General features: G+C 37.3%; 2 protein-coding genes across 9 annotated transcripts in view; both read right to left on the minus strand.

Annotated features, from left to right (window-relative positions):
• Positions 1-1,519: 1,519 nt before the first annotated feature.
• On the minus strand, positions 1,520-10,671 carry LOC124174363. Of its 3 annotated transcripts, XM_046553429.1 has the most exons (7): positions 10,330-10,671; positions 9,343-9,388; positions 8,010-8,240; positions 5,651-7,663; positions 4,930-5,482; positions 4,608-4,839; positions 1,520-4,245 (listed from the first exon to the last, which is right to left on the minus strand). In XM_046553429.1, exons 1-7 carry the CDS (start codon positions 10,384-10,386, stop codon positions 4,237-4,239), a joined length of 3,141 nt encoding a protein of 1,046 aa, XP_046409385.1. In that variant the 5' UTR covers positions 10,387-10,671; the 3' UTR covers positions 1,520-4,236. The 3 variants fall into 3 exon arrangements, with proteins under 3 accessions (XP_046409385.1, XP_046409384.1, XP_046409386.1); XM_046553428.1 differs by having other exon boundaries at positions 4,930-7,663; XM_046553430.1 differs by lacking the exon at positions 9,343-9,388 and having other exon boundaries at positions 4,930-7,663; positions 10,330-10,386.
• Positions 10,672-11,135: 464 nt separating this feature from the next.
• The window catches only part of LOC124174367 (protein 5NUC-like), a 48,296-nt gene continuing 45,268 nt past the window's right edge, over positions 11,136-14,163 (minus strand). For all 6 annotated transcript variants that reach the window (XM_046553444.1, XM_046553439.1, XM_046553441.1 and 3 more), the window contains 7 exons: positions 13,554-13,956; positions 13,164-13,360; positions 12,936-13,100; positions 12,756-12,860; positions 12,478-12,645; positions 12,221-12,410; positions 11,136-12,026 (listed from right to left, as the gene is read on the minus strand). In XM_046553444.1, the coding sequence (XP_046409400.1) occupies positions 11,839-12,026; positions 12,221-12,410; positions 12,478-12,645; positions 12,756-12,860; positions 12,936-13,100; positions 13,164-13,360; positions 13,554-13,956 (1,416 nt within the window). In that variant the 3' untranslated portion in view covers positions 11,136-11,838. The remainder of the gene's footprint in view (positions 12,027-12,220; positions 12,411-12,477; positions 12,646-12,755; positions 12,861-12,935; positions 13,101-13,163; positions 13,361-13,553; positions 13,957-14,163) is intronic.

The raw sequence follows: 14,163 nt of genomic DNA on the forward strand, positions 1-14,163 counted from the left end.
CGTATTCGCATCGAGATACGAAGAAAGAAATACAAGTCCGGGGTTCAATTACAAAAAAGTGGAGTTTTGTGCATTGGATTTTATCAGGTATCAATCAATCTGATTCATCATTATTACCATAACTTCTAAGGACATGAGGCTCACAAAGAGCTTTCCATAATGCTTGGAATAATTATGGCACAGATTTTACCCTGTTTTGTTTTTTTTTTTTATTTTATTTATCTTTAATCCCGTTATTCAAGTATCGAACTCCACTTTAAGCTGGCTCTTTACTTTACTTAATGTGATGGGCACGCCATGTTATAATCTTACAAAGTATATAAATTGCATTAATACAGAGTAACACTGCAAACCGTACAGTATCATTTGATTGCCGACTAGGATTTTAAATATGAATTTAATATACATTAAAGATTATAACGATAAGCGAAGTTTTCTTTATAAATGAGAGAAAGCTAGTAAATCGAGAAAAAAGATTAATGTTCAATCAAAGTCTCGGAAACTATGTACATAAATTTTAAGCACAACTAAGGAATACTCGCGAATTTTTACTACATTATGATTAACTGGGTAATTCTTGGATATGGTTGGTTGAATTTCAAAAGCCGATACACTTAATAGAAAGGTTATTCTACCAACTGTGTTTTTGTATCAATATTTTCGTTGGGTTTTCAAGATTGTCGAAAGGTTGCCATGGTGTTTGGAAATGTATTGCTACAAATTTAACAAAATTCGTTTTCAAGGGAATATAAAAGAAAAACAAACAACAGTTTTTGATGGAACTTAAAGAATTGTTGTAGACCTTTAGGTGTATCAGGCTTTCAAATGATACAAATTCATTAAAAATAGACTATTACTACCGTAGTACTTAATTTCTGACTAGTATGGGTCTCTACATCAGTGATTTCCATTTTAATTTACAATTAAAGTTATATAAAAGCTTACAGACTAATTTAAATTTCGTTACACGCATTGTCACAGAGGGGGGTCAGAAAAACTAGGAGTGTGTGTGTGTGACAATTTCGTTACAGAATTTCTACTTATCTAGTCCTGTTAGTCACGTTTGGCAAAATACGATTTGACATAACCATGAATTCAGTGGGAGACACTGATCTACGATATAACTGTTTGTTTTTTTCGTAATCCGTACAGTACAGACAATAATATGTATATAATATACTATACTTGAGAGAATATCGTCTCCTTCGATTACATTCTATAGAATTCTATTCACGCAATACAGTTAATCACATGACAATATTGTATATATATCTACGCGTCGTACACACCTCAATACCTGGGTGACATTACAATAATTTATATTTGTTTCACAAATTTTTGACACACAAACGCACTAACCTCACCACACTGCATGTGTTGCCAAGTGATGAACATTATTTTGACCAGTACTCAAGTTTTCTAATATTATCGATGAAAAGGTAATGCAAGAATTATCAAAGAGACCATCAGTTTTCTTCAATTGATTGTCTGAATACTTTTTTTTGTTTCTCTGTTTTTCTTTTAACTGTGATTTAATAACATCTAACATTTATCAGTTGCCTTTCTCTGGAAACATGCGTCCACATTGTCATCAGAGTTAAATAAATATGATTATTCAATGCAATTCTAAACGTCCGTGCGATTTTTTTTTTGCGTAAAATTCTTTACGGATTACCTACTTAGACTATACGAAATATGACTAAATGTCGGTTTTTGTTAACTGCTTGCATCATCTTTACTTAGAGATATTTATACCTTATTACCGTTGCGCCAATCTAAGTGTATAATAATTAGTAGAACAGTAAGTACCGAAAACTAATCGTTGTAAAGAAATGCTAATTCTATTCATTACAATTGAACCTTCGTAGAACAAGAAGACTGTATTAGTTCACCCTAAGAATTCTTTGTTGCATACAATTTGATGTATATATTGTATCACTCAGATGTGTGCTGATCTACGACCGCATCAGTTTTGTATCACATCAGATGGAATATGAGTTGGTCGAGATTGATTCAACCAAAAGTTTAATGAAACTTCAAATAACTAAAGACGAAATACCAGTAGGAGGGACAGGTACGTAAAGGGTTATTGTGATATGTTTAAACAACTGACTGTTTTACAGTGAGTAAATAGTGATTACCGCCACCATCTCCATTAGTTCTTTCACCATGCAAGTGTACAAATTTATTAACGTTATTCGTGAACTACGACATGAGTACGTTTTTCGTACTAAAAATACATTTATAAAGATTTTACGTAGCGAGTTAAGCATTGTGGGCAACATTATAATGCTACCTAAAGGTGTTGCAAAATTGAAAAAATTAATTTCCACTAACGAAAGAACCAAGGGTGGCGAGTATTCAAAAGCATTCGCATAAAATGCAAGTTATCTAAATGGATGAGATCAATTGAAAAAGTTACAATATGAAAAAGAAGTAAATCAAGGTGCGATTTTATATCACATAAATGCTTAGTTAGAGATATAGAGAAGTAAAGTTAGAGAGTCCAGCTGAAAGAGAAAAATTGATCCAAAATTGGAAAAAGCTCTTTGTGGTTTTGCTCTTTCAAACTACTGAACTGTTTGCCTGTAAAATTTTTAGCATTCAGTTGGGAATTATTTTTACATTATAGAAAACCGATACCCTGCGTTAATCCTAAAAACGGTACAAAATTTCAATGTTCAATCTTACACTTCTCTGCACTCTATGTTTTCTAATGTGCCGTTTTGGATTTCAAGATTCCTTTACTATAATTACGTTGAGTCATACAAAATAACTTGACTGAGTCGTGACACAAGATAAAAGAGATTCACGGCTGATTTGAAATCGTTCGAAATAATTAATTAGACCACTCATAAGCTCAGCACGAGTAGTCAGAAAAACTCGTTATTAGTACGCTAAAAAATTTGATGCTGATAACGGCCCAGCGTTTGCGACACATCACTATTTTACTTCATTAATATATTAAAAGTTATAAACAATTAAATAAATATGTAATTCTTTGAAATTTCTTGTGGATCTGAAAACCGAAAAAGTCAAAGAAAATCGGTAGAAAATTATGATCACAACTTAAATCACGCTTCTAAGAAAAAAAAAGACGTACATGCCAATTTAAAAATTTGAGGCACGTATATCAGATAGCAGCCTTAATATTATAAATATTTTATATACGCTCTTGGCGCTCAGAAAGTTTAATCTATAAACTATACATTATAATGCTACCTTGAGTTTTCCCGTAAACTATAAATACCTATCATATAAATTACCATTTTGTGAAAGAAAGCTATTAAAGGCTATAATATTTTGTATTTAGTAGTTAAAAATAAGCTAGTAAGTACGAATAAATTCTGTAAATAATATTCAATGGAATCTCCATTGTCTTCAGGCCATAGGCGAATCCATCAAGTACATAAGTAGTGTAAATTTTAAAAGCCTTTAACTTCATTCTTTTGTATCATTCTGTATATCACGCTATATAAAAGTACTTATATAAAATAAAAATTATTCAAAAAAGGGTATACTCATAAAAAGTATACAACACCCACCTTATCCTTTTACTCTAGGGCAGGATATTCACTATACTATTATTACATTTGTTATTGAGCATATTTTAGAAATTGTTTGAATCGTTGTAGGAAGTGTATATAATATTATTGATTATATTTTTACTATACATTGTAACCAAGCTTTGTTATTTCATACTTTGAAACTTTTCAACTATCATGCTTATCGATTATCGGTTCTGAGACGGATTTAATAAACCTAGACGTTTCTTTTCCCTTTAAGACAGTTTTCACGTATGCACTATTTGAATAAAACAGCTGGGTGCCCTCAGAGAATGAACAGTACTAGACATATACAAATATGTATCAATTTACCATAGAATTTGTACTTCCACGTGTATAATATACGAATCTTTTATAACTAAACAATGACTTCGATGCCGGGAGATGCTCGACTTCTGTTAGTTGGCATATAGTAAGGAGTACTTGTGGATAAATAACAAAGCGACAGAAGAAAATTGATATCTTTGAAATCGCAATTGCAGGCAATAGTACGAGGTAATGGAAAGTTTAAAAGTTTATGAAAATATTAAAACCTGGTTTCAGTATGAAGTGTTGTGAACACCGATTGCAGCTCTGTTATTAGTTCTACCTTGAATACTCTTGTCCACCGTGTTTGGAAATACTAGGAACTTCAGGTTCTTCTCCTTCCTTGTGAATTGTTTCAATGCTTTCAGGCCTGCTGTAATTTGGAAAAAAACAATGCTTCCATTTCAAACAGGATGAGTAATTCAACTTCTGTGCGAAGAAGAGCTAGCACTTAAAATGGTCAGTTGACTGTAATCACCCGGACAGTTAATACCTGGATGTAAAATTGCGTTGTAAAAATACTTAGGGTAGTAAATAATGTACATCATTGAAAGAATGAAATTAAGTGGACATCTAGCTAAACGAAATGTTCTGTCAATATTTGCATAGTTCCAAATGAATTCCTCGTATTCGTAGGGTAACATAAAAATTTTTGACTTCCTGTAAATATTGGTCTCACACTGAATAAAATTATATTGAGCACTTAATTTCGTCTCTGAAAAGTACTCGACTTACCTCAGGAAAGAGAAAGTGATCACGCACTGGTTGCGGCTGATCGTATGACGAGCTGCTCATATATCCCGGTGACGGAGATTCACTTTTTTCAAGGACAGGTGTAATATTCGCATAGTTAGAAGTTGGCCCTGTCAATGTACGGCCTTGTTCCACCAAGATGCTCCGATCTATTTTATAATATTCCTTTCCGCTACGCGGCCGAAGAGTTGTGGCCACCTGACGTCCACCCAATCTGTTGACAAAGTTATGTCCAATGAAATTGAACATCAAATAGACTTTATCTATTTTCTTGTTTAAATTTACTTCTACAAGTATATCTTACCTAAGATTGTCTGGGGTATCTGATGATGAATGCGAGGACAAAGATAATGTTTCGATGTAATCAGACATATCGGATGTACCGCTGCTTGTACTTCGAGAATCTGTGTACGGTGTAGCGGATACTTCGCCTGGGCTACTGAAACCTTTTGTGCCTTTGGGAACACAGGCAGGTATGTCTCCTTCGGCAGATGAAGATTTCGTTGGTATTTTTAGTTTTTGAAATTGAAAGGAAAGCTCGCGAAGTGGGTCACTGGATTTTGATTTTCTTGGTAGACTGTTATGGAAGCAGACTGGAGGGGTACTTTTGTGGGATATTGATATCAAATGTCTTCTTGCTGAAGTAGTAGTAATTATGGGTAGTTCGAATTCTCCAAATTCAGTTCCTCTGTGACTCAGAGAGCCAGTCGATACGCCAGAGTCGTTGCTGCTCGAAGAGTCGCGGTTATGTCCCGTCTTTGATGGTACAGAAGATGAGCGTCGAATTTTTATTGAACACGGCTGAGGAGATGACGCGGAAGTCTCCTCGCTGTCGTGATAAGGTTTCGGCTCTGAATCTACGCACAAAGTTCGTCTATCTTTATTCATCAGTAACTCTTTATCAGCCTCGCTGGAACACTTGTGAATTGTCAGATTTGAAGGGAACAAAGTAAGTTTTTCGTCATTCGTGTAATGTGCAGATTCTGCAGAATATGATCTCTTCCTTGCTAGTAGACCAATATTACCAGAAGCCTCTGTGCTATTTGCAGAGTCCAAGAGTCGGCGCCTGAGGTAGGGACTAGATAACATCGCTGATCCAGGTACTCGATATTCAGATTCAGATCTTTTTTTGCTTCCTTCTATTAATTGGGATCCAGTCAAAGTTGGATTACTACTGCTCTTTCCGGTGCTGCAAATTCTGGATAAAACTTCTTTGGAACAAGCGTTGTGGGCCGGTTGCATCGCTAAGTACCCAGGGTACGGCTTCTTCGGCATTTCTTTCTCTGGGTTCATCATCAAGTAATCATTCTCTCCATCTTTTGCATGCCCACATTTGGTGCAGAACTTTGTATTTTCATTCACCTCGGAAGCTTCAGATTCCTTCAACTCTTCGGAAAACTTGGCTGCCTCATCTCGTGATATTCCTGCTTTGGCTAAAACATCCTTGCTGTTTTCATAGTGTTCTAAAGATTGGGTAAAATCAATATTTGCATAATTTATCTGCTTTGATTCTGGTTGCGTATCTATTACCGGTTCAATGTTTGCATAATTGTTATCAACTCCGGTACTTTCACTCTGACAGCCACACTTTTCTTTAGCAGTTTCAGGACCATGATCATCTTCAGTACTTTTGTCACTTGTTGCATAAACCGCTATTTCTCCACTGGCGTTCACAACCGGCATCTTCCCTTCACCAGACAGCCGTACTGGATGCACGGCATCTAACACAATGCCTGCCCCTCGACGACAGTAAGGTAGAACAAAACCAGCCCAGCTCATTACGTTGTGACATGGACAAGCGGATGTACGCGGGGATTGAGAAGTCAGCTTGGTGGGACAGCCACACTGTTGTAAAGCAACTGCTTGTGGCACAAGCGGAGTGTCGTAATTTGCATACATTTTTGGCAACGCAAGAATTTCCTTGATTTTTCTAGGCGTATCGTAATACTGATCAGTGGACGAAGTTCGTTCCATAGACAATGCGTGGCGAATTATTGTTTTTGGAACATCATAGTTTTCATATGGCCCAGTTGTATTGGCTATGTTGTTTTGAACTGCTGGTGGCTTTGTTGAGCAAGAACAAGGATATTCTGGTTGTGGAAGTGGCATCGGAGGCTTCTTAGCTTTTCTAACACACGAAGAATGTGGCTTCGGCGGTCTGGGAGGAGAGACTAACTGCTTAGGAGCAAAGTTCTGCGGGTTTTGAGTTTGGAAAACTTTACTAGACACGCAATGACACTCTGCCTGTTGGGACACCGAGTAATCACTTTCATGACTACTGCTGCTATAGGAAGAGAGCGACAGTCTGTCAAACGCTCGAAGTGGTTGCTGACAACCCCCAAGTGGAGCAGGACTGCTAGAGTGAGTCATTGTCGAAGTTGTGCCCGATGTAGATGACTTGGAAAGTGTTCCCAATTTGCTGATACAGCTGGAGCATCTTTCAAGCATTGAATTATTTCCTTGGACAATTGAGCAGCTGTGCCACTCTCCTGGTTGATCATGTAATTCTGATATGGAAGCATCCCGACACCCGTAATCACTGTCCAAATCTGTCTGCTGCCTGCTTTCAGTCGAGGACCAGTACGGCGAGCCTTCATTTTTGCAGTTGTCGCACTGCCCTTCGTAGGATCCTGTATTATACAGCAATGATGGAAAGGAATCACTAACCCTTGTTTCAGATCGAGAAAATTGCCTTCTGGGACTGTCACATGCTGCAAGTTCACGAGCAGTTGGTCTTTTTCGTGTACTGAGCTTTCCTTCGGCTGCCAATTGCAAGGTTTTTATAATGTCATCTCCTTGATCAGTAACAAGAACGTGCAGGCCTTCTCCACGGCCGCATCTTGAGCCTCCCTCAAAACAAAATCTTCCCTCAACGACCCCATAACGACGAAGATGTGCAATTTCCCAAACCCCAGCGAGCCTTGGCGGTACTCCAGTGGTAATACAGAAGCGACGATTTTGTATGTGCATATGTGCTGGGCCGCTTAAAAGCTTTGCTTTTGTCGGTGCCGAGGAGATGAGAATCAGGAATTGTTGATCTGAAGACAAATCGTATACTTCGTCATGCAATTTTTTTCAGTTACACAGTATGAAAAAAAGGCAGATTCTTGCATAGTAAATTAACAATGACAAGTCTCAAGGTGATCAATTCTCTTTTGTACAATCCCACTTGTCTAGTCAGTAATTTGTTTGCAAACTCTACGTAAATATGAGAAGGAATAGTGCAAAACACGTATAGCCAAAGTGTTTTTGTTTTCCACTTCTTAAAATTTAGAACTCATAAGAGCTACAGCAATGTCAATAATTCAATGATATATTATCAAATGTAAATGTTGAATAAAAAAAAAGTATCAAGACATTAATTTAGTAATATTAGAAACCAACCTTCGCCCAAATTGTTGGATATCTTAACTTGCCACTGTATTAGTCTCTCACGAGTATCGAAAGCAAGAACTACCGTAACATCTTGGCAAATAATGGCAATTGTGTTAGATTCTTTGTCAAGGGTAAATCCACTTTCTACCCCAAGAAAGTGTTGTAAGCTAAGCGAGGCCTTGGTTTGACCTTGTTTGTATCGGTCTTTGCTATCTCCGTAAAGTTGTAAGTGTAAGCAGTCTGAAAAATACAAAATACGTTGCTGATTTTAAGTAAAAACTCTATACAGCTTGGTGTATTGAAGGATTATTATGATATTAGTATTTAATAACGTATTAATATTTGCATACCAACTTCAAGGATAAAGGCTTATTGTACATATTCATTTTCACTTATGCACACATACTTTAATAGAGAATTATTACGTTCAGTAAATTGTAAAGACTTTTGATAAAACGAATTCGAAGAATGAATTGCTGTGGTAACACAAATATGAAGCAGACATACTGAGAGGCTAATTAAAAACATATAATTCTCTTTTTCTTTACACTTCTAATGAGGCTACACTGAATGCTTACTGCAAGAAAACACAATACTGTTACACATACAGTAATTACTGCAAAGAGCTGCCGGGCTTTTGTTGTTTTTTCAATTCAACTCTAAGAGTCGTTTTCTATGAGTCAATTACTGTTCCTCCTGAGCATTTTATTCATACTTCAAGAGGGTGCATACTTTTCAATGTTAAGGTGTAGGTGATTTTTCACTGTTAACTACACCAAGAATTAGTTGACAAATTTTGTGATCAATTCTAATCAGGAAAAACGGATTTATAACAAGATTGAGAATCACTAAAGTTAAGACCTGCAAATGTCAGTATTTCATTTTATGCAATGCTTGTTCTGGCGCATATTTTGCCGATGAAAACATTTGTTTGCAAACAATGTGGTAACAGCTAATTGTAAGTTTTAAAATTAATGATAACAATGCAAGCCAATAAATTGATTTCAAAGATATTTTGAAATTGTTTTTATGAATAATAAGAAGTAGATTATATTGAGTTTTTGTTTTTGGCTTTTAAGTTATCTAAAAGATTTATCTCTCAACTGAGATAGTATTCAAGATATCCATAAATACACACGTAGATATTATTGTGAAATTTTTGGATTTTTCAATTGCTGATGACTTGGTATATTAGTAAGAAAGGCAACTGTGATAACATGTAAAGTGGGAAGTTACTTTAAAACCTTTTCAAACACATGTATCCTTCTAATAATATAGACTTTATATTTCTACGTTCAATTTATTTGATAAAACAACATAACATATGTCGACATATTATTACCTGCCACAGGGGACAATTTTCTCATGACGCACCACCTTGACTTCCACTGAAAATAAGGAATTGTTGTGAATAAGTGATCATTCGTTGAATCAAGTTTTGCCTTGTAGCCAGTTATTTTTCATAATATATAATAACAGAATAAAATTTTTTGAGCTTAAGGATAAAGAAGAATGTACAAAGACTTTACATAGCGAAATTCACAATATATTTAAAACGAAAAAAAGGAGATGATAAGCTCAGCGTAAGCAGGGCAGAGATAACGAGGCACTTGACTGTACAGAGTTTCATATTGTTTCCTGCAAGTGGTTAATCACAGATAATAACTTGCAGCTGGTATTTTTTTTACGTTCTGTTTGCTGTATGTGAAAAAAGAAGGCCACTAAACCCAATGACTTGTTTACTTAGTAAGAGCGGTAAATATGCTTTTCCATCGTAATCTGGGTCCTGTATCTGTTTATGATGTAATAAACATTTTTTCACCCACGTACGTTTACGAGTGAAGAGAAAGGAATAAAATTTAAGTATGAAAAAAATCTCTCTTTTATTTCCAGCAGTCACGTGCATATGTTTATTATCGTGATAAGGTGTTTTTAAAACTGCATTATTGTAATCACACGGACTTTGAACGTTCGGTTGAAGCCTTTCACTCACTCTCTGTCTCTCTCGCTCCTTTTCATGCAACATCATTTGTTGGGCCTGTTTTTTGGAACATCTATGAAATGATCGGAAATGTGCAGCCGGCGGTATCGAATTGTATCGAAGTTTCATACGTAAGCGTACCCGGATAATTATACTAGGTCAAATAACGAAGGCTGCCGTACGATAGAATGCCCAAATACAATAGCCCTGGGATTATATATTGTGTTCGGTGGCTTTGTTTTGTCGAAAGCGTCGCGGAGCGTATGTGAGAGTGAATTAAAGGCGATACATGTTCGCGTGATAATTTTTGCACGTAAGCCGAACATTGTCGAACGAAACTAAACTCACCTTCTTGCCATCCCGAAACTTGACGTTTCCCTCGATAATGCAATTGTTATCCACCATTGTAGAAGACCACTAAACTTTACATTACCAGCACACCTTCCCTCACTGCCGGAATACTTTTTTTTAACACCGAAATACCGTCGCACTACACCGCATCGTTTGATCACAATGATGAATTTCGTTCTTATTTGCATTTCATTACCAGACAGGGGGGGATAACGTGCTCGCTAATCATCTGCCGAAATCCATACCCGTCGCCGAGCGACCTTCCATTTTCACTTCCTCGTACCTCACTGATACACCATAAAGCAACACCGAGGAGGCTGGAAAACTGCCGCACTCGATTCTCAGCTCGGCTCATGGATTTCATAGTTCACCACACGCCCTGCGCGAGGGCACCACTAATCGGCGTTGTAAAAGAACCAACACGAATTTACACGAGTAGAGGCATTATACTTTATGACGTCAAGACGGTGCGCGGCTGCTTGCCGACACGCAGGCGCTTAGATAACTTCTTATTACGATTTTTTAATCAACGCCTACGACGTTTACGAGGCGGTGAAATATGGAGCGCATAAAGCGTATTGAAGAAGACCAGCGAAAGTTAACTTTGATAAAATGGAGAAATACGCGGTTATTATTTTCTTCAAAACTTCATTTATTAGTCGGAGAAAAAACATGACCGAACAAAACTTTTTTTTTTTTTGTCAAGAGTTTGAGACACTATAGCAATTGAAATCAGGCTATCTTCCCAACTTGAAAGCTTACAAAATATCCGAATCATTTTTTTTTTTTTATTTGTAAAACAATCATTTGTAATTGAATTTATTTAGTTCGTGTACAAGATGCGATCTCAGTTAGATACAGACCGAAGAAATAACTTACGTTACAATTATATTTATTATTTTACACCAGACGGTCGTTTGTATCGGTTATTAGTGTTAATTTTGACATAACTATGTATACTTATGGAACATAGCGTGAATTATGTATCCATGCAACAGTCTCTCGTCGGTAATATTTTTTAATTCTTTTGATACTCAATAAATGTCTCAAATCAATAACTTACATTTATAGCCGATGGTTAGGCATGATAATAAAAACTTTATTTACACCATAAAAATAAAAATCTATATGATCACACACACAAAAATGTCTAGAATAAGAGCCTACAATCGGTAGTAGGTGACGAGTTAAAATAAAATACTGGGGTAGGACCGATCTGACTGATTGTAAGTTTCTATACCTATAGGACAGGTAAAACTTACGGCTGTTTCTCTCTTCTTGGAATATTGAAGTGATCGCAAATACGACATACTTTTTTCATTGCATGCGAGAGATGAATATCTTCGATTACAAAAATTCAGATACTTACATGCCTGGATGCAGAGCAACATTACTTCAATAACTCATCAGCGAGTAGACCTTTACGATTTTTTCTGGGTACCGTGTTAATAAGCTCATTTCTCACATTATACAGACTGATCAAGATCATGATTTTCTCATTTTTACCTACGTGCACATCTTAAACAAAAGAGGTAAGATGATCGTCGTGATTGTATAAGTAACGTAGGAAGCTCCACTTTCGACACTGGATTCCGTAGTATCCGTTTCACTGAAAGTGATCCTCCACTCAATCGCAGGATAAACAGGGCTGCGTAGTGTCAAATATTCGGCCACGACGTCGGCAAGAGTATCATCTGCAATAAAAATAATAAAAGTTAAGTAACGGATTTCGTAAACAGTGAGAACATTATTTTATTTAGCAAGTATGTCTTGTCGAGAGAAGATCACTTGCGTATGTACAGATAAGTAATACCTTTGGGAGCCCTAAAGAATGATCAATATTTTCCATTTAAAATAACAGTAAAGAGAGAGGGAATTGATTTCTTACCGGCTCTTTTCACATCCAAATCAGACAGCATGCTAAATCCATCGCCACCTGAATACATGTAGTCATTTGTAATTACCGAGTACGTTTCTGTTTCATTCAGATCACTGTATGTAGGAATATTGCAATTGCCACAGCGAACTTTGACGGAAACCACTTTGGAGTAAACGGGCTGGCTGAGATCATAAGTCACCTAAGTGGACGAATACGTAACAGTTAGAATGATCATAACGATATTTTTATGTAAATCAAATTGTTACCTGAATTCCGGATACTTGTAGGAAAGCACCCTTAGCATCTTCATTCGGATCTCCAGTCATGTAGTAAACACTCCATTCAAGCATCGATATCAAGACCTCACCAGTCATAGTGACGATGATTGGTTGGTTACCGAATGGAAGTACAGTAAGAACATCCGCCATTGAAATCTAGATGGAGAATACAAGAAGTAGGCATTAGGCGTCGACTGAAGCGTTTTATACTAAAAATTATCAAAGAAGTATAACCATTATGATACGTATTGCTGTATTGTACTCACCTGAGAATCGGTACTAGCGGGTATAGAAGTTCTGATACTGCCGCTATTCATGACAGCAATCGGTGCGTCCGTCCATCCATCAGATCCGTTGTACTGCCTGGAGATCTGATAGAAGTAAGAAAATGGTCGATAATTTGATGCCGAATTGACAGAAAATAAGTGTTCAAACCACTCACTTACGTAATCAATCATGGCGTCCGTCACTAGATTTCCCATATTACACTCTTGGCGACGGCAGACGTCGGCATCGCCATCAAGAAAGACGCTACTACTTCCGACATAGGTGATTGTCAAATTATTGATCGCCGCACGCCAGTTTTCCAACTCTTCCACTACGTCTTCAGCCTGGAAAAAAATGAAACAGATTCATCGAATGCCGCGTCGATCATTAACTTAATTATTTCGTACCTGCTCGACGCTTGAGTCAAGAAGAATGGGATTTCCCTCAATGTGTGTGAGATCACCTTCGGAGTCGAAGGTTACGGAAAAGTTTCCGATGTACTTGGTGTACGCGTAAGCTTGGACCACGTAGACTATTTTGCCGCTACTCTGAGTTATAGCTGTAGGATACAAGCCTACAGGGACTTCGGTATCTGGCTGAGTTCCTGGACACATAGTTAAAACATTAGTACTTATAACGCAGGCACTGTCAATCACAACATTTTTAGACGATTGAAGCGTATACGAAAATCTGTACAGTCCATCAACGTAGCGTCCAACTAAATAATGCCAGCCATGACTTACAGATATTATGCAGGTAATGTGACCAGGAAAACTTAGAAGAGTTAGTCGGCTTACCGTTGAACAGAAATGTGTTGGTATGGCCACCTACTACGAGGTCTATGTCCTCGACTTCGGCGGCGATTGTCTTGTCCATCGTGAACCCAGAGTGTCCAAGAGCGATGAGGATATTAACCCCGCTCTCCTTCAGTCGTGCAGCTTCTTCGGTTATCGCCGCGACCTCCTCATCGAAGATGACGTTGTCTGTCGTCGCGAGGAGTTTGGTTTCCGGGGTCAGATAACCGATGATTCCAACTTGGGTGCCGTTAATATCGATGACCGTACTCTTGGCAAGTTTCGTAGCTCCGAGCTCCGGCTCGTTTGTCAAGTTCAAATTTGCCGCGAGTACAGGAAACGTGGCATTTTCGATGAATGGAATCAGCCCAGTGACGCCTTGATCAAACTCGTGGTTCCCTAGTGACTGTAAATATAAACGTCAAAGCTAGAGTCTACTTTTCCACTTCGCTGGAGAGCAAGTAACATGCAGCAGAGCATTTTTGAAAACATCGAAGACCGCGTTCCGATATCTCCTACATACTCTCATTGTTCGGGCAGATCAGTCGATTTAATTTCGTACAAGTCTGCTATTGCGCAACTCATTATTGCTTGCGATTTTTAAACACGTAGT

This window comes from Neodiprion fabricii, chromosome 1, assembly GCF_021155785.1.
Source record: "Neodiprion fabricii isolate iyNeoFabr1 chromosome 1, iyNeoFabr1.1, whole genome shotgun sequence".
Classification (NCBI taxonomy): Eukaryota; Metazoa; Arthropoda; class Insecta; order Hymenoptera; family Diprionidae; genus Neodiprion; species Neodiprion fabricii.

Bases quoted from the DNA above. Each gene is read 5' to 3' on its own strand.
- LOC124174363 (XM_046553428.1), bottom strand. From the start codon at position 10,386: ATGGTGGATAACAATTGCATTATCGAGGGAAACGTCAAGTTTCGGGAT. The intron at 8,241-9,342 runs GTAATAATATGT...TGTATTTTTCAG, and splicing joins AAAATTGTCCCCTGTGGCAG to ACTGCTTACACTTACAACTT. The intron at 4,840-4,929 runs GTAAGATATACT...CTTTGTCAACAG, and splicing joins GATACCCCAGACAATCTTAG to ATTGGGTGGACGTCAGGTGG.